Below are 25,715 nucleotides of genomic sequence, written 5' to 3' on the forward strand. Positions count from 1 at the left end.
TGTTGTATACAATTCAGTCTGGCATTTCAGAGCTCCTTTGCTCTAAGCTGGATGATAAAACCTTCTGGATTATGGTGGATGTGAATGGGCACTGGACAATCCTGCCTGTGCCAGGCAGGGCTCCACAGGCCCTGTTTAGGCTCAGTAATGTCACACAGTGGTCAGACACTGAGGAGCCTGTCTCAGATGCTCTAAACTCAGGAAATTCTGTCAAACTGCAGTTCACTTCCACCTCTGACTGCTTTGCCATATTATGGATCATTTGCTAAGTCAGCTTTGGGGCACTGAAGAGTATTAACACCCATTTATTCACCCTCCACTTTATTTAACACTTCTGAGATCCAGGAGGACAGAGAGTTTGACTTTGCTCACCTCTGGAGCAGGGTTTGCAAGCAGGAGACTTTTTTAGGGGTTTCTTGTAACATAGGAATGAAACTATCCCTAGGACAGCATTTAGGGATTTTTCATCTTATTTAAACTCAGGAATACCTAACCTGATTCATTCCTCATAGTGCCAGGTTAAATAGTTTGCTTGTCTGAACCTTCTAGTGGTTCGGCACTGGAAGGAGTTTGGATGTTTTTATTAATCCAGTATAAAAAGTGTTCTTGCTCTTACTCATCAGTGATTTTATGCTTGACTTTGTCCAGGTTCCTGTACTTGCCCTGTGTTTGCTACTGCTTTGCTTATTTACAGCTGCTTCCTGCTATAAGAAGTTAATTTAAAAAACAAACAAGAAAAATCTCTTCAAAGTTTGTGGTGCATCTGCTGCTGCACAGGAGGTGAAACCAGTTCTGTATCTTGCTCACTCTGGGCAGAGGCTTCCAGTTCACTGCACATGGACGGGCAGTCATTGGACACCGAGTCCCTTTTTCCTACATTCCAGTCTCTTTATTGCCCATCAAATCAGGGATTCATGGTGAAATGCAGCTCAGTGAGAGCAGAGGTTTCCCCAGCTCCCTCCCTTGGTGTTCTGCAGCTCTGTCCTGCTGGCCTGTGCTCAGGGCTCTGAGCTGTGACAAATCATCACAAATCCTTTAACTTCGAAGAGCCATCAAAGTTTGCAGCTGTGCAGGGGGTGTGGCACAGACCATGATCAGCCATCCAGACAGCAAGGTGTTCTTCAGGGAAAAACAGTCACAAATCAACAACCAGGTCTGTTTTTAACCAAATTTTATTGTAAATTTCTTTTGAAGAACATTCTAATTATTTACAAATTATAAAATTTACAATTAAAAAAGAAATCAGGATCATGATCATTAACTACAGCAAGTCCAGTTTTGTGAAAAAATATATTCAAAAATTAAATATCAAAAGAAAGTTAAGTTCATTATTGAAAAAAAACCTTCCATAAATTATTTTTCAGAAATGCTCAAGACACTGACAGTGTTTGAACACCTTTGCTGATACTGGCTTTGGGTGCTCGGAATGCAGCCCTGAGGCGCTGCGGGCACGGCCGGACCTGCCAGGGCTCCGGGGGTTTGAACCCTGTAGGGATTGCAGGAGCTGGGGGAGCTCTGGGCACAGAGCTCAGCACCCACGGGCTGGATCCTGGAGCTGGCAGAGCCCCCCTGAGCCCCCAGGAGGTTCTGGCACCCCCTGGGCTGTAGGAAGCCACAGCAGCCTTTGCCTGTCAGCACAGGGGCCTGGGGCTGTGCCCCCCCAGCTCCTGTCAGGAGCCCCCACTGCCCTTCCCTCAGCCCAGGGGGGAATTTGTCTGTGCCCAGCAGCCCCTGCCCGGAGCTGTTCTGGCACAGCTCTGCTACCCTGGAGCTTCCTGTGCACAGAGCCACAGCAAAGCCCCACTCACCTGCTCCCAAAGTCCCTCTACCACCAGGGCACCAGGCAGTGCCACTGCCTCTGTTCCCAGAGTGTGCTGGACCTCTCCAAAGAGCAGGGAAATGCCCAGAGCAAACCAGTGATGGGAAAAGCAGAGTCACTGCTGAGAAAGAGGGAAGCAGCCACAGGCTCCCACCTGCAGCCAGGGCATCTCTGTCACTGTCAGCTCCAGTTGCCTCCCAGATATAGCCAGCTGGGATCACACCTTCCACTCTTCTCCACTACCACATAGAAAATGATCTTACAGACAAAATACTGTCTCCCACTCCTTTGATTTTTTTCTATTTTCCAAAATTTTCATTCTTCTGTCAGCAGCTGCCTGTTGCAGAGACCTGTTCTTACACAGACACACTTGTTCTTGGTAAGCAGTAGTTCTGTCCCCCTCTCTTTGCTTGGAATTACAGAAACATTTACAGATACAGTAGAAAAAAAAAAAAAAAATCCAAAAGCAGACCAGCATAAACAGCATTTTCTTGTAGCAAGCTACAACAGGCAGGTTCCCACCCTGATTTTTAATAGTATTTTGGAGATTAAATAGCAGACACTGTTCTAAAATATTCCTCATTGATAGTGATTATCCTGAAACACTAGTCTTTAGACCTTACCTGGCCTGCTGTGCTGCATTTCCTTCCAACGGCCTCTGCCACATTATGCTAAAGAAAAAACAGCACATTCAACAGCTAAAACAGTAAAACAGGAGAAGTGAAGCCACAAAATCAAACCCTTTTTTAGTGCAGTGGAAAGCAGATGCTGTGTCACTTACACCAACCCTGGTGTGGGTTAAAGGATTGGTTAACTAAATGCCACTCTTCTGTACCAACGAGCCCAAGCCTGTCAGTCCAGAGAGGTCACTTCTAGAACTTTCTTTCTCCCCTCCCTCACCCCAGCGAGCAGCACCTGATGCTCAGCTCCTGGCTCTCACAAGGGTCAGTTCCATGGTCAGCTCCAAGCCCCTGCTCGAGGAGTGGCAGAGCCAGACCAAACATGGAAACGTCCTCCTTTCCCAAAGGTTAAACTGGAACTGGCACCTCAGGATCAGAAAGGCACTTCAGATATTGCTGTGGTTTGGTCTAGTCTCAGGGAAAGCTCCAGCAGCCGTGTCCAGCACAGCCCAGTGGGACTTGCTGCCATGCCAGCTCTGGCCCAGCAGGAAGGGCAGCAGCAGTTCTAGGAAGGGTTTCCCACCACTCACTCACCTGGCTTAGCCTTGCAGAAAAACCTTATTATTCACATTATTTCTCAGTGCAGTGGTTTCATTCCCATTCCCTGGACCTGCCTCAGGGTGGTTTTTCTGTTGCCTGCAGGAGCAGGGGCGCAGCCACCTCTGGCTGTGACACAGCCCTGTCCTCTGTCCTCTGTTCCATGTCCCCTCTGTGCCACAGCCACTGCTCCCTGCCCTCCTGCCCTGGCCCTCAGCAGTGGGGTTTGCTCCCCAGGCAGAGCAGCGTGCCAGGAAGGCAGTGTGGGTGAGCAGTGGAGCGGGCAGTGCCCCAGGCCATGCAGAGCTGTCCCCAGCCCGCGACCCCAGGCGGCTCCGTGTGACCCCAGCTCAGATCAGCCGCTCAGTCGGGGGCATCTTGATCACGTTCCACATTTCCACTCGTGCCCCGTCCTTCTCCTGCCGGCTTGGGCTGTAGGTTCCCTGAGTCGCTCTCCTCCTCTTCATGGCAATCGCCGTGGCTACAACCAGCGCGAGGAGCAGGGCAGCGCCCGCAGCCCCGACTGCTCCCACCACGGAGGAGTGGCTGAGGTGCGCCCACACTCGCTGCTGCGGTAGAACAGGGAGTTACTGAGAGCTTCCAGCGGGACGCTGCTGCAGGTCACAGCCCGCAGCGCCTCCCCCAGGCGCGCTCTGCCGCCAGCGCTGCAGGGCAGGAGCTGCCCCTTCCCTGTCCCACAGAGCCCAGGCAGTGCCAGGAGCCTGGTGCCCTTTTCCTGCTCCCCTCTCCCCTCCATGCACAGCAAAGTTCAGCACCTGGCAGCTGCTGCCCTGGCCCAAAGCCCCGGAGTCTTGCCTGCTCTTCCCTGCATGGTACCCATGGGAATGTCTAACAGCATCACGTCATTCAACACTGATTTGTACAAGGATCATTCCTGGCAAGTCCCTGTAACACAGGGCTGTCACAAGGAGGTCACAGCTGCTGTTGCTGTTGAAGACGGAAATCCTCACACACCTCAGCTGAGTTTGAATGGTTTTCAGCTGTTAACAAAACCAGAGCAGAATATACAAACCATCAGTGAGTCTGAACCTGCACAGGAGCCTCAGGTCACCCTGCCTTGGAAAGCAGATCATTTTAATGTGCCTCTGCTGCCTGGGAGGGGGCTGGAGCCCCTGGAGCTCCTTCTGAGATGAGCAAAGGGCAGTCCAGGGCAGGAGGGAGGGCAGAGGCTCCCTTGGAGCCCCTGGAGTGCAGCAGTGCCAGGCCTGAGCCTGTGTCACGTCCGTGTCTTCTGCCCAGGCCCTGGGGAACTGGGACGGGCTGGATCTGCTGTTGCCACTGCAGGAAGAGCCCAGGGTCCAGGCAGAGCCTGCAGGGCAGCTCTGGGCAGGGCAGGGCCTAGATCAGGCGCTCCTCAGGTGGCACCTTTAAGACATTGTCCATCTCCAGCCGAGCTCCTGCCACCTCCTGCTGGCTCGGGCTGTAGGTCCCCTCGGACTGGCGCCTCTTCCTTGCCGTGAGCACCATGAATATGAGACCAATACTGAGGAGCAGCACAGAGCCACAGGCTACAGGGACAGCTACTTCAATTAGTGGGGAGGGGAAGAGAGCACCTGCAGTCCCTTTCTGTAAAAGAAATTAATGGAGAAACAATGAAACTCCAGTGGTGACAATAACTGCAATAACTGACCAAAATGGTCAGGTTAGAGGGAAAAAGTTTTTTAGAAAAGCAAAAGAAAAGACTTTTTCACAGCAAGGCAACCCCTTAAGTTGCAGATGCCAGTTTACTCAGCATCTACAGTGGGTCTTTAAAGATGCCTTCTTATCAATATCAGACTAAAATACACAGGTGGCACTGGCAAAGTTATGACTAATGTTGCAAAAGAAACAACAAAAAAAAACTTTAAAGGTAATGCAGAGTAATGTGAATTTTCAGTAATCCCAAAAAATTTCCCCAAGCAGGGGAATGATACTTAAAAAAGATGCCTGTAATGGCAAAAAATGGATTAAGCTGTTAAACTGTGAAACAAAATCGCAGAACTTGCAGCAGGATGCGGAAGACGTTGAAGAGGTCAGGACATGGATGGGAGATGGAGGTGATAAAAAGCCCAAGTACTGAGGACAGAAATGAGAATACCCTAGATTCTGGTGGAATCAAGGATGGCATGGAAGACACAACATAACTAAAACAACTGTGGAAGTTTTGTCATGAAACAAAGCTTTAAAATTACAATAAGCTTAAAAATATTTCTGCTATCAATGGTATCGGCCACCTTACAGCTAAAACCAAAAAAATTCAAGCTGAATTATTTACAGCTTTTGGATGCCATTCAGTCTGTGCTCGTGCCACAGAGCAAAGAAGGAACATTGCCAGGGGATCTGGAAGCCCTTGTGCCCTTTTCAAATGCCCAAAGTGCAGGTGGACTCCCTGAGCCTGCCCACACCCCAGCACCATGCAGGGTTAGTTCTGAGCCATGCAGGTTAGTCCTGCCCCAAGAGGGCCCAGACACTGGAGCTTCTGCTGAGGGGGGAGAGAGCAAAGGGAGCTCAGCTGAGCTCCAGCTGTCCCTAGTGGCACTGAGCACCATCCCCATCCCCTCCCTGCCCCACCAGGGGCCTGACTGCACAAGAGGGAAAGGAAAGAGTGAAGAAGAGCAAGGGGAGGGTGATGAAAATCAATACAAGGAATCCACAAGAAGTGTCCTGGGACAGAGGAGACAGAGATGCCTGAAGGAGTCTGTACATGCAAACTGGAAATGTCAGGGTGACCTTGGCACGTGCATTAGAGCCCTGGGCAACAGCAACAGCAGCAAACAGCCTGGCAAACAGCCCTTTCCATGCAGTATGGGTTAGTACATTCCCAGGTTACCCAACGAGCTGCCTGTCCATGCAACAGCTTCACAAGGAAAGCAGGGTATGGATCCCATCTTCCCCAGGAAGGATCCCAGCCCCACCCCAAACACTTGGCTTAAGCACATGGGGACAGCTCAGGGACAGGACACAGACCTGAACCACTCTTGGCCTGACTTTATCCAACTTCCCTTCTCCAAACATCCATTTCTCCTCAGACGATCTTTGGAGAGGGAAAGTGTTTAGTAACTCTTATCCAAGATAAAACACCAAATGGAATTCCATTCTCCAGGAACCTAGGTCGACTGCAGGAGTTGGATTACTGTCCAAAGAGTTGTGAAATCTATGGAAATGTGCAGAGAGCCCCAAAAGCCATATGGCAGCACATGCAGATACTGAGGAGCATTTACTGCAGTTGTTTATATGCTGGAGACCAATAAGCAGCAAGCACTGCAGAGGAAAAAAAACACTCAAGATTCCCCAGCAGTGCTTTAGGCAGGACAGGAGCAGGAGCAGGAGCAGGAGCAGGAGCAGCCCCAGCAGAGCCCGGAGCCCCCTAGTGACAGCAGAGGGATAGGCAGAGCCCGAGGGCGGTGCTTACGTTGATGTCGCAGCGCTCGCCGGTGTAGCTGGCGCTGCACACGCACTCGTATCTGTTCTCCGAGTCCTGGCACGTGCCCCCGTTCTGGCACGGGTTCGGGTCACACTCGTTTATGTTGATTTGACAGCTGGAAAGGAAGAGTGTATTAGAATTGTCATATATATCCTTGTGCCATAGAACACAAAATCACCCAGTCTAAAAAAGCCTCTTTTGTTTAAAAAGTGCCCATTGCAGCTTCTCCAGGTGCTTTTTCTGGAGTCTAACAACATGAAATTCTCCCCAACCCTCCTGTTGTGTTTTCTATGGGGTTGAGGCCAACACAGGTCTCCAGCACAGGTAGCATGCTTGGAAAAAGGTGGAAGCAGTTCTCGCTGCAAAAACTGGTATTGGCAGCTGGATGATCTGAAGCCTCCCTGTGCTCCAAGCACCAGCTTGTGCTCCCATTTGCAGCTGTTTGACTGGCACAAGGACATGGAGGAGGGTGAAGCAGTGGCCCTGCTCTGCCCCCCACTGAGATCAGGACTGGAGCACTGGAGCCCAAAGCAGCACTTACTTCCTCCCAGTGAAGCCAGGCCTGCAGGAGCAGTTGGCTCCCCAGCTCTCCGTGACGCACCTGCCACCGTTCAGGCAGGTGAAGTTCTTGCCACACTGCTGAGGGGGGAATGGCCACCTGGAGAGAGAAAGGGACAGACTTTAGGGCACTCAGGGTTTGGGCAAGGACAGAGTGTTCTGGGGCTCAGAGGAAATGGGGATGGCAAGGGTCATAAACACAGTCATTGGTATTTCTAGGAAGGAGTTTGACACAATTGAAAAGGGGAACAGTCTCAGAATTCATCTGTAACATCAGAGTATCCTTGGATCACGCCTGGGGAACAGACAGGAGCTCTACCAGTACCCAGACTTTTCTCACACAGGCCTGTTCTTGCTCATGAAAATGTAGGCAGGGACAGGACAGTGCTGGAACAGTACAGCCAGGCCCCAGGGAGGATAATGCCAGTACTGGGTAACCGCACCAGAATGCAGCAGGAACAACAGGAAAATCATCCTGGATAGGTCAGATAACTGAAACACAGCCATGTTCCATTTGAACTGGCACAAGATGTTTTGTTTTAAATCAGCATAGGAATATGGCAGAGGGGAATCAAGTTACAGAGAAGATGGACTTCTTGGGGAGTGCTAGAGGGAAATGACAACAGGCCAGAGTATGTACCCTTCAAAGAGCTCTGAAATGTAGCACAGGGATAACCCACATCAAAAGGAAGGATCCTTATCCTGTACAAGGCTGAGCCCCTGTCAGTGAGGATTTGGACCTGGACAGCACCTTCCAAGTAACAGCAGAATTTAGGTTCTTTACCGACAAGATGCTTGCAATGAAAAATGGTCCCAAAGTTTCCCAAAGTGAAAGTCCCATTTATCTGGAGGCTCCTGTGCCCTGGCACTTACTCGCAGCGAGGTCCAGAGAACTGCGGGGGGCACTTGCAGGAGTACCCGTAGACGCCATCGACGCACGTGGCCCCGTTCAGGCACTGGTGCCGCACACAGTCGTCCACGTTGATGTCGCACCTCTTGCCGATGAAGCCGCGGAAGCAGTCGCACTGGAAATCCGCCACGGCGTCCACGCAGCGCCCGTGCACGCAGGGGCTGGGCTGGCACTCGTCGATGTTGGCCTGGCAGCGCGGCCCCGCCCAGCCCGCGCTGCAGCCGCAGCCGAAGGCGTCAAACAGGTCGTGGCAGGTGCCGCCGTTGAGGCAGGGGCCAGAGGCGCAGACGTCGGTCCCGGAGCAGCCGAGCCGGGCGCTGCCGGGCCCGGCCCGCCAGAACTGCTCGCGCTGCGGGTACGGCTGCGGCGCCGGGAAGGGCAGGAAGATGCCCCCGACGTGCACCCGGCCCAGGCAGCCAGTAAAATCCTCGGCCACCACGACCACGGCATTGTTCTTGAGGAAGTCCAGGCTGCCGGCCCTGCCCTGCAGAGTCGCGTTGGCTCCGTCCAAGCGCAGCAGCCAGCGGGAAGAGAGCGCGGCCGGCTCCTCCATGGCCGCCGAGACGCTGTGCCACGCCCCGTCCGCCACGGGCTGCGCGCTCAGGAAACTCACACCCTCGATGCTGTTCCCGCTCCTGATGGCAACCAGCAGGGAAGAATTCCTGATGGCTACCTGGAGGGAATCCATCTCTTCCATAGCCCGAAGCAAAATAGCATCTTCATCTCTGGTTCTGAAGTCTATGTGGAGGCTGCTCAGAGTTCTGGTCACTGATGAGTTGGTGGTAAATTCCATGGTAGCAGAACTATTAAATGTTGCATTAGCCAGACCTAGGAATAAATGGGGAGAACACGAGGGATTTCAAAGACAGTTGGTGCCCTGCTTGAGCCAGACCAATGGCACACCCCTGGCAGGTTCTCTCCCTAAGAACCCCTCAGCTTAGTGTGAGCAGGATTACAGGCGAGCTGCTGGCAACCTTAAAGCTCTTCCTGTTTACAACTGCGCCTCCTGTAATAATATCCAGCTCTTAGGCAGCAATTTTTACTCCTCAGCTGTGCTCTGTCACACCCAGGGCAAGCCCAGGAGCCTGTGCTGTCTGCAGCAGTGCGTACCTTGGCACCACTCTGTGTCCTTCTTGCAGTCTGTGTTTGTTTCCAGCAGCACAAACTGGAATACTGGATTATACATAGGGAATGAGGGGTTTTTACCAACACACAAACAGAAGAACAGAACTTACACACATATCCTGCCACAACGTCCAGGCAGGTGGTGGCTTCAGGACATGGGTCACTTTCACACCAGACTTTCTCTTCACAAAATTTCCCAGTGAAATTTGCTGGACAGCTGCAATGGAAATCATTCCAAGTGACAATGCATCTGCCACCATTCTGACATGGCTCAGACTGAAAAACAAAACAGGGGAATTTAGGGGCAGAGTAATTCATCTTGAGGTCTAAAAGAGTTTGGTAGAACTGATGATGAAGATGAGCACAAGCAGCATTTGAATCAAGAGAGGAAGGAAATGGAACAATGACTCAAGAGCAGTGAGGGAAGCACATGGGTCTCTGTACAAGAAATTCCTGAGCTCCTTCTCCCCCCTGGGCACAGCACTGACCAACAGGAACTCCAGCAATGTGGCAAAGCACAAGGCACAGAAGCACAGGTGAGGAACAGATGAAACAAACTGTGATGCTCCCAAGAAGCTCACAAAGTTCTGTCACCAGGAGGACACCCCTGACACCACAGGTGGGGGACAATGCTTCAGAGCACCATAAACAAGAAGGGCAGGATTAGGGGGTATGGCCTCCACATGACCAGGTGTGGCACAGAGGAGAGCCAGGCCCTGATCCCAGGGCACATCGAGACAGCTCCTTCAGCTTCTGTTGTTGAATTGGAACAGGATAAAGGGAGGAGCTGGCAAGGTTACAGATTAGGGAGGGAAGTCTGGAATCTATGTGGGCTCAGCAAAGTGGAGATGGGCAGCACAAAAGCCACTGCCCAAGTTCTAAAACCACAAAAACTACAGGGAAACTTGAGAAAACTTGGCGTTTAAATCATAGCATATTGAGTGAGATGGGAGCACAGAGAACCACGTGTTCTTCAATACACCAAAAAAACTTCTCCTCTTTCTGGTATCAGCAACAGACTTTTGTGTAATAACAGAACTACAATAAACCCCTTCACACACACAAACAAGACATAGCACATACCTTGCAGGTATCATCAGAGATGCAGCCATTCACAAGATTTCCAGTTTGAGTCCTATTGAGTTCCCCTGACAAACTGTCATTCTCCACCTGGAAAAACTGTATCTGCTGGCTGTTGAGTTGGATGTCCTGCAAACAGCCTTTGAAATAGCCCCCCCAGAGCTCAGCACTGTTGGGGTCTGGGTGTCCTCCAATGAACACTTCAGAGCCAGCTCCCAGGGCTTGTGCTGGCAGCTGCCCCAGCTCCACCAATGTGTCTGACTGCAGAGCAGCAACAGAGCCTCCCTGGAAAGACAGGGCCACCAAATGTCTTCTCCCATCATGCACATTCCCTGGCAAGGTCAGGGTGTCTGTAGGTGAGGTCTCTATGCTCAGCTGGCCACCCCTCAGGTACAGGGTGAGGCAGGGGCCTGTCCCATTGCACACCTGCACTAACAAACCGTCAGGCTTCCGGCTCCGCAGGAAAAAGGAGAGGTTGAAATCTGCACCAAGGCTGTCAGAAAGGGTGAAAGAGGCAAAGCTGGTGGAATTCTCTAGGCCAAATGTTGCTGCTGGGTGCTCTGGAAGAGAAAAGAAACAGAATTCAACTCAGAGATAAAGGGAATGCAGCAGGCACAGGCATGCAGCTCCTTAGGAATGGGGAATGTTTCTTCTCAGCATTTTCCATGTGTGCCAGGGTAACAACACTCCTCCCCACAGGTCTGTGACACTAAGGAGTAGATGAATGTGTCCTTGCTTCCTCTGGAGGGCACAAATTCAAGCGCCCAAGTAGCATGAGAGTGAAATACAGGTCTAGCAGAGCCCTTGCCAATCCAGCAGATTTATTCAAGGACTTTTGAGAAACAGAGTTGCTTCTAAAATTTGTAAATTTGGTAACAGCAGTACAAGCCATATTTAGGGCTCAGAAGAGTTGGAAAAAACCCCAATACTAATACAAGTCTTGCAGGAGCAAAAAATGCAAAAAGGTATTATTTCAACTCAAAATTGTCAAAGAGCTTCCTTTAACACTATCTATAAAGCAATACATTCCTATTCATCCTCAACTCAGAAGCTCAAAATCAACTTTTCACAGTAAAACAACTTCCTTGCTCCCCTGCATTCACACAGATCTGTTACAAAGGTGAAGGCAGAGCCTCTGGCTCTACCACGAATAACCTGCACCACCAAACTGACAGTCATTCCTGCAGGAGCAAACGACAGGAAAGGGATCAATGACAATTTTATTCACGGAGGCTTTTGATTTATTTTTCCCCCTGGTCAAATAGAAAGTCCTGTTTCCTGAGCTAACATCCAAGCTTCTGCAGTACCTGTGGAGCTGGCAGGTGTCAATCTCACAGCACTTACCATAGGAGCAAGCTGGGCCTCCATAGGGCCTGGGGCAGTCACAGCTGAAGGAGGCCCAGAGGTCCACGCAGAGCCCCCCGTGCAGGCAGGGCTGGGCCAGGCACCACTCAGTGCGCTCGCAGCCCGGCCTGGCTGGGGACGGCCCTGCCAGGGGCAGATCTGCTGGCAGCACGGCCTCAGCATCCACCTGCACGTCCTGCAGGCAGCCCACAAAGCCCTGCTGGCTCTGTGTGTTGTTGGCCATTGGATCCTCAGCACCTCCAATGTACAGATGCAGGAATGCTTGTGGGATCAAAGCAGTGCCCGGTGGGACAGGAGAGCTCTGCAGGCAGAGCCCGGCCTCACAAGAGCTGTGCCAGAGCTTCAGCTGCACCGTGCTGTGCACAGCAACTTCCACTTTGTGCCACTGGCCATCGTCCACTCTGAGCCCCTCCAGGAGCAGCAGGTACCCAACATCCTCTCTCTTCAGCTCTGCATGCAGGACGCCATCCCAGAGCTCCAGGAACAGGTACTCAGCTGCATGGCCACGGTAGAACAGGACAGCGCTGGGCAGGGTGGTTCGGAAGCGCAGGGACACGCTGGCTCCTGCTGCGCCCCTCCCGCTCTCACTGCTCCTGGGCAGCTCAATGGACAGAAACCCTCTGGAAGTGAAGGAGAACGTTGTTGGTGTCGAGCATGTGGCATCATAGAAACCAGGCTGGCACTGGCACAGGTGGCCGTGGCTCTCAGCTTGGTAGGTTGGGATGCACAAGGCCTCGTTTTGGCAGTCGTGTGTCTGGCACCCAGTCAGCTGGACAGAGCAGTTCTTCCCTCCCCACGTGATGCCATCCTGGCCAGGGGCACAGTGACAGGAATAGTCAGCTATGCCATCCTCACAGACAGCTCCGTTTTTGCAGGGTCCCTCCTCACACTCATTGATGTTAACAGCACATTCCACACCTGCAGAAGAGATGTAGAGCTGGGATCTCACCGTGGGACTGGGACTCCCTCCCAGAGCCCTCCCCAGTTCTCTCTGGGGAGCAGCTGCCAGCAAGGAGCCCCACACTCACTCAGAGCATCCTGCTGATGATGCAAGAGTAAGAAAACCAAACTTCTGTGTCCTCCCAGGTGCTACTTACAGAGCTTTGGCCTGTCAGCCCAAACCCCCCCCATCAAGTGCTGTCCTGTCCCAAGCTCAAACCCCACAGGCAGTCAATGTGCAGAAGATATGAAAGGACCAAAACACGGACAAGCAATTTATGGTTTTTTCTGAATAGGTTTGGTATGTTGAAAGGCCAGGTAGGTCTACAGATCCAACTGAAGCATGGTCCAGGAAACAGTGTTGCAGACAGCAGTAAAATGGGAAGTTACTGGAAAGCATCAGTTAAAAAAGTTCAAATTCTAAGACAACCTCCCAGCTGTAAAACTCACGAAACCCAATTCACTACCAAACAACAAACACAACATGCTCCACAGGCACGCTGCCATGCTGGCACTAAGCTGATTTCAGTTCTGCCCAGTCCTGCAGAAAAGAACTGGGTGAGGTCCTGCACTGCAGTTCTGTCTCCTGGCAGCACACGGATCCCAGTGGGGCTCAAGTAAATTACCAAATCTGGCTAATGAAAATCTGCTGTCATTTTTCTGAGCATCCCCAGACTGACAGAAGAGCCCTGAACCAGTTCAGTTTATCTAGCCTATAACATTGGTTTTCACTAATCTTCAGAGACAGTCCCACAGATAAACCAAGCATGGATTATCCCAATCTAATAGCATTACACCCGATCCAGCCAGCAAGCACAACGAGGGCAGCAGGAAGAAAAGGAAAGAATTCACACACAAAGGAAGGGAATCAAAACACAAAGGACATTTGTAAAGAAAAGCCACTAGACATAATGTGCATGTCAAAGAGATTAGAGAGCTGCCTGGGGCAGAGAGATGAGGGGAGATGGGGCATTAGGAGCACTGAAGCTGGACTTGATGTGTGATTAAAAATAAAAACTTAGCAAAGATACAGGTTCTTGAATATTTGCGGTGATGGTTTGTCCCCTGAGAGAGAGATCAACACAAGCTTCCAGCTCCAAACTGTCCAGTGGTGCCAGTGTAGGGACAGAACTCTCGGAAGCACTGAAGGAGAAATGCAAGGCTCTAATTCTGACCTTTCCAGATGTGCCAGAGCTGTTCTGTAAGCAGCAGTATCTTCACCACCTCAGCACAGCCCTATTCCCTCTTACTGCTGGGCTTGCTCAGCAAGGGGACAGCAGGGACAGAATGAAGATTGCAGCACCAAGCTATGAAGGAAACGTGTTGGAATAAATCGAGTATAAGGGACATGCCTGGAGAATCCCAGTTTGGGAGAAGACTGGAAAACTTCAGTCACAGCTGGGAAAAAGCAGTAGAGCAGTGTAAGTGTGTGGGTTTTCTTGGAGGGCTCTCCAAGCTGCAGAGGCAAGTCTGCAGTCAAATTTAAGGGGAAAGGCTGTTGAATAAGGAAACAGGTTTGGTATAGTCCCAAACGCTGGAGATGCTGCTGTTTCAGATCAGAGTTGCTGACATTTACCAAGGCAGTGAGGGAAAGATAACATTGGTTTGGATAACAAAAGGAGAGATGCCGTGAATTTTTGCATTTCTGAGAAGGCTGGGAGGCAGGAGAGGCCCATTTTCCCATTCCACATTCCCAGCCTGAGCAGGTCTCAGCTCTCTGTGGCACACAGCAGGAGCACCTGCCAGGGCTGTTCCTGCCTGCAGACCCCCAGTGCCTCACACTAGGTGGGCCAGAGTCCCCGGGAGGGTGCACAACCCCAGGCTGGTGGTGATTAAACACCAGGTTTTACCATGGAATGCAGCGGGTTAGATTTCTTGGATTGTTTGAAATGGGTGAAAAGGAGATTGCACAAGAGTTCTAAAAATCTGGCTAATGGCAATTTTTTTCCTGGAAGACTTACTAGGCAGTTATCTGGAGCTACATCACTACAGTTTCCAGAAGTACAGATCATTTCCTGGATATCCATTATGCCAATCTTCTCCAAGACATGAACAGCTGTGTCTTTGCAGACCCACTGGGAAGTAGGTATTAAGAAGTTCTTCAACACTAACTGGTTTTTATAAGAGCAGCATAGGGATCCCTTTTCAGGTTTATTTAAAAAAAAAAAAAAAAAAATTGGGGGACATGACTGTTTGACAAAAACAAGTAACAAAACTAAGTTATTCTCCTTGTATACAAGTAGTAGTCTCTGTTCCCTCTAAAATTCATAGCTGGAATGTTTACTTTTATTTGAGCCATCAATAGTAAAAGCAATCAATCTGATTCATTACACCATTAGGAGACTTTCAAACTTTTAATGAGTTCCTTATCTAGTTAAAGACTAACAATAGCAAAGCAGTGGAACTCGTTATCTGAAAATCAGACAAGTGGTATCTAAAAGGCTGCTATCTGCAGTCAAGGATTTCCAACATTCCCTTAATTCAGCTGAGGTAACAGTCCCAGGCCACCAACCCACAGGGGCTGGGTCAGAAACACTCACAAAGTGGCTGAGCTTTCACAGCCTGCAGTATATTCAAATATTCAAATACAAATCCTTCAGCACGTTCAGAGTGCCACGGCTGTGGTGGGAACAGCCCTGTTTTGTAGCTGCAAGTGTGATCAAACCCACACAGCTCACCCCTGCCTGAATGGAGAGAATGATTTACTGGCTGCTAGTAAGCAAAGATTCATTGTATACAGTCCAAGAATCATATCCTTCAACAGATACATAACATGTTAAAAGAATAAGCATAAATGAAGTGAGATATTCTAATTTAGCTGTCAGATATCAAAAAACCTTGAAGGACAAGGTCTGTTGCTTGAAACACGGGAGTTCAGCAGGGCTGCCAGGCCAGCAGCGCCTTGCCCTCTCCATAAGGCAGCTGAATTCCTAACGACCTTTCCCTGCTGCATCCTAATTAGGGATTGTATTATGATTATCAAAAGAAAAAAGGAGGGGAGGGAGAGGGGGTAGGCAGAGAATTAGCCGCAACAAACGTACCCCGACACAATTATATTTGCACAATTACTGCCATTTCCATGGCAACCCCTGCTCTGCCGCTCTCCTGCCGCGCTGCTGCTGGGGGCGAGGGAGCGGCAGGAGCCGGGGAAGGACTGACCACCACAGGGTCTGTCCTGACTTACAGCCACAAAAACTGCTTCTCGATAAGGCAGCTTTCAATCAATAAAGGAAAAATGAGAACTGCAAAAACATCAGTAAAAAGCAAAACGTTTCCCAGAAGTGCGTGTCTGCAGAGCTCACCTGGGCACAGCCCAGTGCCCCAAACACCCGGCTCTGACACTGCACCGAGGCAGGACTGCAGCACAGTGACTGTGCAGCTGTCAGCCAGACCCCTGCAACAAGCAAATTCCTCACCCTAAAGTTTCCAAAAGAAAACTTTAGATCTCTTCAAAATAAAAACATTCTTCCTTTCTAATCAATTCTGGTTCCTCCTCATGCCTCCAGCAGCACTCATCACACAGCCAGCCCCTGCCCTGGGCAGGCACGCACACAGGCAGGACACACTGCACGCTCTCATTACCTGCTAGCAGAAAAACTCCCTTCAGGATCACGCCAATCAGCACAGATTTCATGGCTGACTCCTTGTGGACATTGGTGACAGTAAAGGGAAAAATTGGGGGTGAAGGGGGGAGGGATGACCAAAAGGCTGGACTGGCAGGCGGCGGTGCAGGCGCTGGCTGGTGCCGGTCACACGAGAAGGGATTGGAGCGAACGAGCAGTGGGAGCAGAGCCCTGCCCTGCGCCAGGTCTAATCCAGGCTGGCTCTGACCCTCCCAGCTGGCCCCTGTCCGTGCTGACACCAGGAATGTGCTCCCTGCCTGCTCCTGCTCCTGCCCCCTGCCTCTTGCTGTGCCCAGCTCAGCCCAGCAGGGCAGAGCCAACAGACAATCTCCTGCCCTTCCAGGTGAATCTGCCAAATTCCATTCACAAGGCCAAAATGTTCTTCTTATAGGCTAAGCCAAAAAAACTGCATTTCCACCAATATCTGAACCATAGGAACAAGGGCAGTTCCAAATGCAGAGTGAACCTGGGCCCTGGTGCACATTCACTGCTGAGGAATCAGGGTCCATCAGGCAGTTTTCCTCCTTCCTGTGCCCTGTTCCAGGGATCTTTGAGACACAGACATCTTCACCCTGCTGAATTCACTGAGAAAAGTATCAGGTTTTAATGACCATGATCTGTTGCTCTGAAGTCAAACAGGATGGAAGGAAATTCCCTGCATTATGCTGAATGCATGGGTTCAGACATGGCAGTGCACAATCAAAACTCTCTCTTTCCTCATTAACCACCTTATTAAATTAGCTGTTGTAGTCTCCTTTTTCTTCTATGTTTCTGGAGTTTGTTTTTGTTTTGTTTTTTAATACAGTTACTTTCATAATATAAAATTTCTGGAGGCAGAGTTGTATTTTTGTGTTGTAAGGACCCAGAGAAGTTACTTATTTCTGCAAAGAAATGTTATGTGGGAGCTTTCCCCAAACGTGGAGTCTCTGTTTGTATCAATGTCAGGTCCAAGCAAACAAAACCTCCCACATGTCAGTGTCTGGAATCTCCATAAGCAGTATCACTAAGATATTAAAAAAAAGCATTCCAGCAACTCCTCTAGCTATTTCACTTTCTTAATTTTACTCAATCCAAACATGCCAGTCACTTTTACAGATACTGGAAGTGGGAAGGATATAGTGAATGTTTATTTGGATTCGAAACTTTTCAGATAGCCACAGACCTGTGCACACACAGGACCTATTCCAGCACAGATTTGGAACATTATCTCTGTTAGCTACTCTGACCCTTCTGTTACTGTTCAGGAGAAAACAAACAGGCAGTTGTGCACATTCAGCCACTACTGCAATAATAAAGTGTAACAACTGTGAAGACTGCAGAACATTCACTGTCTTCAAAAAGATGCCTATTTTAGTTTATGCACCCACACATTTATTTCCACATACACACACAGAGTCTACCTGGACACTACTGCCTGGAAATCCATCACACCCCACTGCACCCAGCACAGATTCTGCTCTCACCTGGCACCAGGCACAAGCAGGCTCTGGACTGCAGCACTCGGAGCCTTCTGATCAGATGACAGGGAAGTCAAAAGGTCTGATTAACATGGAGCTGTGAAGGTTTCTGAGAAGAAACGTGGAGCAGAAGGGAAGGGGGGGAGCCTCACCAATGTTGCCCAGCTCCCTTCAGCTATATTTACCAAAAGGGATTTGGTTGAAGGTAGAACAGGCCTCTAATCTCTTTACTATCTTAACCTTTTAGCTGCCCTTGCTCTAGAGGCTCAGTCTCTAAAACAAATCTGACTTAAGAAATATCTGCACAAAAAAATTATATCTATCCAAAGGTAGTTAGAAGGAAGAAGCATCTCCCATTTATTTCCTGACCCATGACCCACGAATTCAAGCCCATTTGATCTAGGCTGGTACCCTCACAGAGTAACCATTTATAGCTGCTGCACAGAAGGTTTCTACTTCTCAAGGAGACAAAGACATTATGGCTGAACAAAGTGAGATGGTCAATAAGCCCTCCAATTATACTGGGACACATCACACCACATCACCTTCTGATTCCTCATGAAAGTAGAAGTGTTCCTCAGCCATGTGCAGCAAAGCTCTGAGTGTTGCCATGATCACAAGGTGTCATGGCCCAGGCTGGATGTGCTGTGCTCAGCCGCCTCCTCGGGGCTGCCCAGTGCCACAGCCCTTCTGCAGGACACAGCCCCCTCTGGCTCAGCACAGCTCCATCTCCACTGGGAGCACCCAGGCCATTTAAAACTTTATAAAGGATGAATGATCCAAACTTCAGTGATAACATTTTTGCAGGCTAAAAATCAGTGTCCATGCCAAATGGAGGTACCTGTCTTTTTCTTATGCTGTCCTAACCTATTGCCTAATAAATAACTGATGGACTGAAACCATTTCTAAAAAATAATTAAATTAAGAATTCCTTTCATTAGATTTATTTTCTCCCTAAAAGACAGACTTTTCCTAATATGCTTTGTCTCTTGACATGGTTGACATAATTTCCAAAAGCATGAAAGATTCCCTCTCCTTCACACTTCATTTAGTGCCCATGCAATCTTTTGATACTTCTTGTATCCTCTCAGGGTACCTATATCCTCTGCTAAAGCACAAACTATGTGCTGAACAGACTCTTCAGGACCTGTTATGTTGTTCTCTCAGGAGTGAGGCACCACTTTTGCAACAACAATATTTCAGAGAGAATGTTCATCTAGCTGCACGATACTGAGACAGCACTGAGGCAGTTAATTTGCAAAGAAAGAATTTCTCCTGACTTGCATTGTTATCTCAACACTCCCCAAATTCCTCAGACTGAAGAAGCAAACACACAGAAGGAACCCCTGCCGCCCCAAGAAAGCATTCTTCATCAGAGTAGCAAGTTCACTTTAATCAGTGGAGGCAGCTTAAACCCAAGTTCATGGCAGATCTAAGCTGCCACAGAAATGTGTTTTGAAGAAAAACATTATGGGAAGCTTCACAAAGTTGTTCTGTGATCCTAATATGAAGTAATAAGCTGTTTACCCAGCATGACTGTACTGGGATTAATTGACAAAGGAGGGGAGATTAATTGCTATTATTTCCATGTCAGCTTCACTCCTCCACACGCACTCACCGCTCTCACAGACTGCTCCCAGCCTGTGACTGGGTTAAGGTGTCAGAACTACCTCAGCTGAGACAAAGTCCTTTACCAAAAGTAATATCCACAAGAGCAACCTGCTTCTAATCCCCTTCAAGTACTAATGAACCCAAATTAGATGCAACAGAATGAACTCTAGCACTCCTTTGCCCATCAGCCCATGTTTCTGTCAGCTTTTCTGCCCATGAGCACACTAAGAATTGGAAAGGATTAAACAGATCTGCAGCTTGGCAAAGCACAATGAAATTCTGAGCTCTATGAGGGTGCTGGGGCACTGCAGGAGGAAAAGAGAACAGGGCACAGATGTGAGTGGGAATTCGGACAAGAAGGATAAACTTTAAACCATCTCTTTGGACAAGATCTCAGTTCAGAGTACAGCATTGTAACTGCCTGAGAAAGCAGCAATAACGAGCTTAGATAAAAGCTGATTTTCAAAGGCCTCGTCTACAAAAGATCCTGATTTGACCTAAATTAGCAAATGAGATAGGCCAGAAAACTCCACAAATAATTCAGCCCAGTTACAGGTGTTAACTAGAAGCTGATTTTATATACAGGGAATGAAAGTAATAGGTCTCCCTAGGAAAGAGCTGGGCAGAATTAAACCAACACAGCTCAAACACTGCAACTACAGAAGGAAAACAGAAAATTTTCCCATGCCATACAGGCCTGAGAGAGTCTCTGGAATGTTGTTACCTGCTGTTGCAAGTTAAGGGACAGGGTTTTCTTCTGGCTTCAAGTGTTTCCTTTTCCCACGAGATGGCAGTCTGGTAACACTGGAGAAGTTACTCTCATCTCAAATCCAGAAATCCAGGGTCATGCTGGGAGTAGTTATAAACTACTCTGGTGTTAAATTACCCAACACATGTGCAATTTAAAGAGAAGAAGACTGAGAATGAATGTTTTAAAGAAAGATGAGGTTTAGTACCAGTGAGAGGACCTTCCTGACAGGGATAACATCCACCATCTCCCAGATTCTCCAGCAAACTGAACACTTAGGGTCATGCAGGGCATTTGGGGAAGAATCCAGACTCCTCATTCCCTTGTAAACAGAGAAGGCTTCCTTTGCTCATGTCACAAAGACCTTTTGACCTCCTAGCACAGCAGATCATTGCTTTCAGCCAAAAATGGCTGGCTCTTATCATCCCAGGGTGTTAGTGAATGGAGATGTTTTACAGATGCTTACATGCTGGTAAGCCAGTCTATTACAGCCAGTACAATCTGTGACAACTAGAATGTTAAGCATCCCTTCTTTTATTTAAAGGCTGGTTTTCTCTATATTTCCTACATTTATAGAAACCCCCAGAGTTCTCCCAGGTAACGTTTCACTCCAGGATACAGATGCCCTGGATACTCTGATCTTAGACTCTATGCAGTTGATCTTATGTCTCCACATCTAGTTCCTGGCCTATCACCTTACTTGCCCACACTCACACAGCTTTCCTGTGGCATTTGAGCCCTGAACTGCAGACATCCTGCTGCACACTGCCAGTCCAGCTCAGTCCTGCTCTCTCATCCTGGAATCCTGCAACCAGGCAGCAGTGCAGCAGCTCAGCATTAGCCAAGCAGAGGGGTGTGACTGCAGGTGCCCTTTCCCAGGTTACCTGAATAACCAGGCAGGCAGAGACACAGGAAGCCATTGACCAGGTCCTGGCAGAGCCCTCCGTTCTGGCAGGGCTGCGACTCGCACTCGTTGATGTTGGTAAAGCAGGTCTCTCCTGGGAAGAGAAAACACAAACACACCTCTGAAGTGCACTTGTGCAACACTGAAACAAAAATGGCAACTGCAGTCACAAGTTTTGCACTTCTTTTCTTTCACCTAGAAATGCAAAAGAATTCCTTGAAGTCCAACACATCTCTGCAGGCACTGGCACACAAACATCAGCACGGAACAATGGGGGCAAATTAAGTATGAAATGATTTTCCAGTGTCAAACACTCAGAACTTCTGAACCATTCCCATCTGTGCAATAGTGGACCAAACCATACTTCTCTCATAAAATAATAAAGTATTATTGTTTATGCCTTCCCACTAGAGAATTTCCCCAGCTGTTAAATCCAGCATTTTACACCTATCTTCAATCCATGGAAAGGCTGATATTTCAGTGGAACATCCACAGAGCTTCTAGCTCCAAGAGCTCCATACCAAGAAACTCCTCTTGTACCACTCTGATTATACAGTTGCTGCCACAAGAGTAGTCTCACCAAAAAAACACCAAGAATAGTAATCTGTGACTCCAGGGAATCAGCTTCCTCTGATGAGGAATTTCAGAGATGTCCCTAGGGATGAATCCTGCCATATGCATGAGAGACTGACAGAGGGAAAACACCCTGGCACCTGCATAGCCAGAGGGCATTCATGGCAGCATGGGGAAGTGCACAGGCTGTTGCCTCAGCCTGGAGACAGGCCTGGACAGGGGATGATATTCAGCTGTCTGCAATGGGAGCAGAAGCACATTCCTGATGCATCAGGCTGGCAGACCCTCTGAAGCAGCTGTCCTGAACAGATTGCTGTTGCAGAGATAACGCTGCTCTGTTCCCACCTCCTCAAACAGCAATCCAGTGCAGACAGGATGGACACTTGCTATGCAGCTCACCTGTGAAGCCTGGCTGGCACTGGCACAGGAAGCCAGCTGCTTGACTGTAGCTGAAGTTGCTGGGGAAGTGGGGCTGTGTCCCATAGTGGGCTGGGTTGGAACGCTGCAGGCACAGGCCCCCGTTGTGACAGGGCTCTGTCTCACACTCATCCACATCCTCCTCACAGTCCTGCCCGGTGTAACCTGCAGTGAGACACTGCTGTCAGCATCGTGCACAATGCACTGCAGCTCAGCTCCCAAGTGCTGTGGCTCACTCAAAGGAGGAAAAAACATCCCCAAATCTGCAGCTCATCTAGCAGGGAGTCCCTGGGCCCTTTACTTTCTCCACTATGTCAAATAAAGGAGCCAAAATCATCAATTTGCAGGAAAGCATCACCTAATGATAGAGGAGCTCATGATGGAAAATGGCAGAAAACAGAAGGAAAGCTTTATGGTTGAAAATCAGGGTGATTTTTGGATTTATGGGATGACCTGGAAAGGGCAGCAGTGCAGCCTCACCATTCCAGACAATGAAAACTCACATGGGGCCATGATCATGAATTTTCTACTTCTTCAGCACAGCAATCAAGCACACACTGTCCATGGCCGTGTGCCCACATACCCCAGGAGCAGAGAGCCCCCAGCCCACCTGGCCAGCAGGCACAGCTGTAGCCCTTGGTCCCCTCCAGGCAAGTGGCACTGTTGTGGCAGGGGTCCGAGGCACACTCCAAGATGTCCAGCTCGCAGTGGGTGCCCTCAAAGCCAGTGTCACTGCAGTCACAACGGTAGCTGTGGGCACCAAACACAGCAAGGCATCAGCTCTGCCCTTGCAAAAGCCTTGGGTGAAGAACAGGCAAAGAGCTCACCTGTCAGTGCCCACACCCACTTGTGTTCACACCCATGGAAAGGTAAATTCAGACACTGAGATGTTCTCAGCAGTTGCCTGTGCTGTTCATGCTCTGCAAACCACTTCTCTGTGTTTGTTCCTCCCTTCCTTTAAGCACCTCTGGAGTTCTGCTGCTGGGAAGGGGATTCTCCCTTATTGCCACAAATCGTGGTTACTGCCACTCAATGTACAAAACACTAAATCCAATTCTCCCCACAGCTTTCTACTCTGATTTTCACAGGCTGCACTGAGTAAACCTTCAGATCAGTCCTGATGTCTAATTGCCCCCCACCACTGGTTTCTCACCTGTTAATGAGGTCATGACATGTCCCGTTGCTCTGGCATGGCTGGCTCTCACATTCATTGATGTCCACCTCGCACTGGGCTCCTTGATAACCTGGTGCACAGGTGCAGGTGTAGAACCCAACATGGTCATTGCACACAGCCCCGTTCTGGCAAGGGTCTGAAGCACATTCATCTATTTCGGTATCACAGTTCACACCTTAGTTAAAAAACCAGAAAAATATCTGTGTTACAAATCCACAGAAGTATATATGTGCTGCCTGGAATTCTGAGATGAACTCACAGGAGTTATCTTGTTATCAACCCCAGCTGGCTACCAGAGCGATCTCAACCTGCTTCTCCAAAAATAAATTCCATTTATTTCAATTGTTTGTAACTTGCTTTGTGATAACCAGGAAAAAAGCACTAAAGTAGTGCAAAACACTGGCTACAATGATACCTGATATTAGGAAGTGATTTCATTGGGAAATACTATTAAAAATACAAGGTTAGCTCCACTCCTGGTCATAGCCAGTAACACCTGTTTGGTACAAAGTCCCAACCTCCCTGACAGAACAAGATCTCATGAAAGATTTCTATGCAATTATCTTATCTATATTCCACCCCTTTGAGCTGCCTGTGGCCTGCCATCACCTCCAAACCTTACTCATTATGGTGGCACCAATCAATCCATCTAATCTGCCCTCCTTGGCGAAGGCTCCCCACAGAGTGGGCATGGCCATCCTAATCCTGGTGGAATGTGGGCCCCCTAATCTGGTTCAAACCCCTCAATACCCACACAAAACTTCCTTCACCCAAATTCCAGCTGCAAACACCAGGAAACCACCTGGCCTTTCCAGCCAATGGTGCTCGAACCTCTGGACAAAGAACTAAATCCCAAGGCCAAGCCTCATGTTTGACATCAGAATAACTTGAAGCGCAACAAACTCCTCCAGCTGCCTGGGTCACTTTATCACTCCTTTGGCAGAGAATCCCACCATCCTGAATTGAAGACTCAGCATAAAGATAAAAAAAGAAACTGATTTGCAAAGACAGAATTATGCTTGATACTCAAAATCACCAGCAACCTTAGGGCCCACATAGAGATTCCGTCTTGTTTCTCCATCTCTCTTCATTTTTATCAGAGAGTGAGTCAGCATCAGGGGCTACATTCCTGATGTTGTAACTTCTCATTCCACTGGTAATCAGCAGCATTCCTTCACAGTAACCCAACTCCTCAAACACTTCAGTCTGTGAATAGGAGGAAGGCTGAGAAAGTTCATGTGCGAGGTGGTACCAGGCAGGCATGGACACATTCCACCCCACTGCACTCCGATAAGCAGGGCTGGGGGATGGAGAGCCCCCCCCTGCCTCCCTCATAGATAACTCACAGGTGTGGATTCCTCTCTGAGTCACCATTAGCACAGATGCACAAAAGAGAAACACTTAAATCATACACCAAATAAATATTTGCCAAGCACAAAAGAATTTGAAATCTCCAGCTAAAAGACACTTTTTTCCAAAAGACAAGAACCTCCCTTGGAAAAATCCTGCTGGACAGGACAAAGAACTACAGGCCAGGTTGGCAGAGCTAAGCTATACCTGGGAACTCCAAGTATCCATTTCCTGATGATAAATATCTTTTATGCCATCTCCCCTAATTTCATGCTGAGAACTAATCCCAGCTACCTTGTGCCCAGTGTTCCAGTCTCAGAGAGTCCAGTCTTAAATCACCATCTCTCAACACACATGGAATTCAAGGCCTCAAGCAGTGCCTGCTGCAGCCCTGCAGCATGAGTCAGAGCCCGGCAGCCCCTGGGGCGCAGAGGGGCGGTGGCAGCTCCCAGCCCGCAGCCCAGCCCGTACCTGCGTAGCCGGGCGCACAGCGGCACTCGTAGCGGTCCATGTGGTTGAGGCAGGTGCCGTGGTTGCGGCAGGGCCGGGAGGCGCACTCGTCGATGTCGATCTCGCAGTTGGAGCCCTGGAAGCCGGGCACGCAGAAGCAGCTGTACTGGCCCGCGCTGTCCCTGCAGATGGCCCCGTTGCGGCACGGCCCCGAGGCGCACTCGTCGATGTCGTCCCCGCACGTGGCCCCGCCGAAGCCGGGCGGGCAGAGGCAGCGGTAGCCGCCCGCCGCCTCCAGGCACGTGCCGTTGTTCAGGCAGGGCTGCCTGGAGCACTCGGAGCTCTCTGCCCCGCAGCCTTGTCCACCCGGGCCCGGCTGGCACCTGCAGCTGTACCCAGCTGCTGTGTCTGCACACTGGAACGGCTCTGGGCAAGGGCTGCTCTCACACCCATCAACACCGTCACAGGCAGCGCCAGCTGGACACATACATTCATATTCCAGCAGTCCTGGACTCGGGGTGCAGCTCATGTGGGCAGGACAGTCATGCTCAGTGCAAGCATCATAGAGGAGTTCACAATTTATGCCCATGTAGGCTACAGGCTCCACAGGGCAGATGCACTGGTAACCCACTTCCAAATCCTTACAGCTCGCCCTATTCTTACATGGGGACGAGGAACAGCCACTGTCATTTTCAGAGTATGAAGTTCCTGATAAGAAAAGAGACTTTTTGTTAGTCAGCATTTGTAGCTCTAAAGAAAAAAGTTCTGCCAATCCCCACATACAGCTCAGGGATTGCCCACCTAAATTCCACACTCCAAAGGCCTGTGCTAGCCAGGAGATGAGCATGATACTGGAGAATCAAACATTTTCTATAAAGAAGACAGCAGCCCTTCATTTAGCGGCAATCAGCAATTTCTTGCCAAATTGGGTAACCAGGAACCTGTTTTTTTAGGAAACACTCACAAACCAA

The 25,715-nt window shown here is 49.4% G+C and overlaps 1 protein-coding gene across 3 annotated transcripts in view; it reads right to left on the minus strand.

Annotated features, from left to right (window-relative positions):
* Positions 1 to 46: 46 nt before the first annotated feature.
* Positions 47 to 25,715, minus strand: part of CRB2 (crumbs cell polarity complex component 2) — a 48,723-nt gene continuing 23,054 nt past the window's right edge. For 2 of the 3 annotated variants that reach the window (XM_056505449.1, XM_056505447.1), the window contains exons 2-13: positions 24,766 to 25,452; positions 22,924 to 23,119; positions 22,381 to 22,520; positions 21,753 to 21,935; positions 20,761 to 20,874; positions 11,478 to 12,416; positions 10,137 to 10,693; positions 9,164 to 9,329; positions 7,892 to 8,756; positions 7,002 to 7,118; positions 6,449 to 6,575; positions 47 to 4,623 (exon numbers count right to left, since the gene is read on the minus strand). In XM_056505449.1, the coding sequence (XP_056361424.1) occupies positions 4,396 to 4,623; positions 6,449 to 6,575; positions 7,002 to 7,118; positions 7,892 to 8,756; positions 9,164 to 9,329; positions 10,137 to 10,693; positions 11,478 to 12,416; positions 20,761 to 20,874; positions 21,753 to 21,935; positions 22,381 to 22,520; positions 22,924 to 23,119; positions 24,766 to 25,333 (4,200 nt within the window). In that variant the 5' untranslated portion in view covers positions 25,334 to 25,452 and the 3' untranslated portion in view covers positions 47 to 4,395. The remainder of the gene's footprint in view (positions 4,624 to 6,448; positions 6,576 to 7,001; positions 7,119 to 7,891; positions 8,757 to 9,163; positions 9,330 to 10,136; positions 10,694 to 11,477; positions 12,417 to 20,760; positions 20,875 to 21,752; positions 21,936 to 22,380; positions 22,521 to 22,923; positions 23,120 to 24,765; positions 25,453 to 25,715) is intronic. The other variant, XM_056505448.1, reaches the window with a different exon arrangement.

Source organism: Oenanthe melanoleuca, chromosome 17 (genome assembly GCF_029582105.1).
Source record: "Oenanthe melanoleuca isolate GR-GAL-2019-014 chromosome 17, OMel1.0, whole genome shotgun sequence".
Taxonomy (NCBI): domain Eukaryota; kingdom Metazoa; phylum Chordata; class Aves; order Passeriformes; family Muscicapidae; genus Oenanthe; species Oenanthe melanoleuca.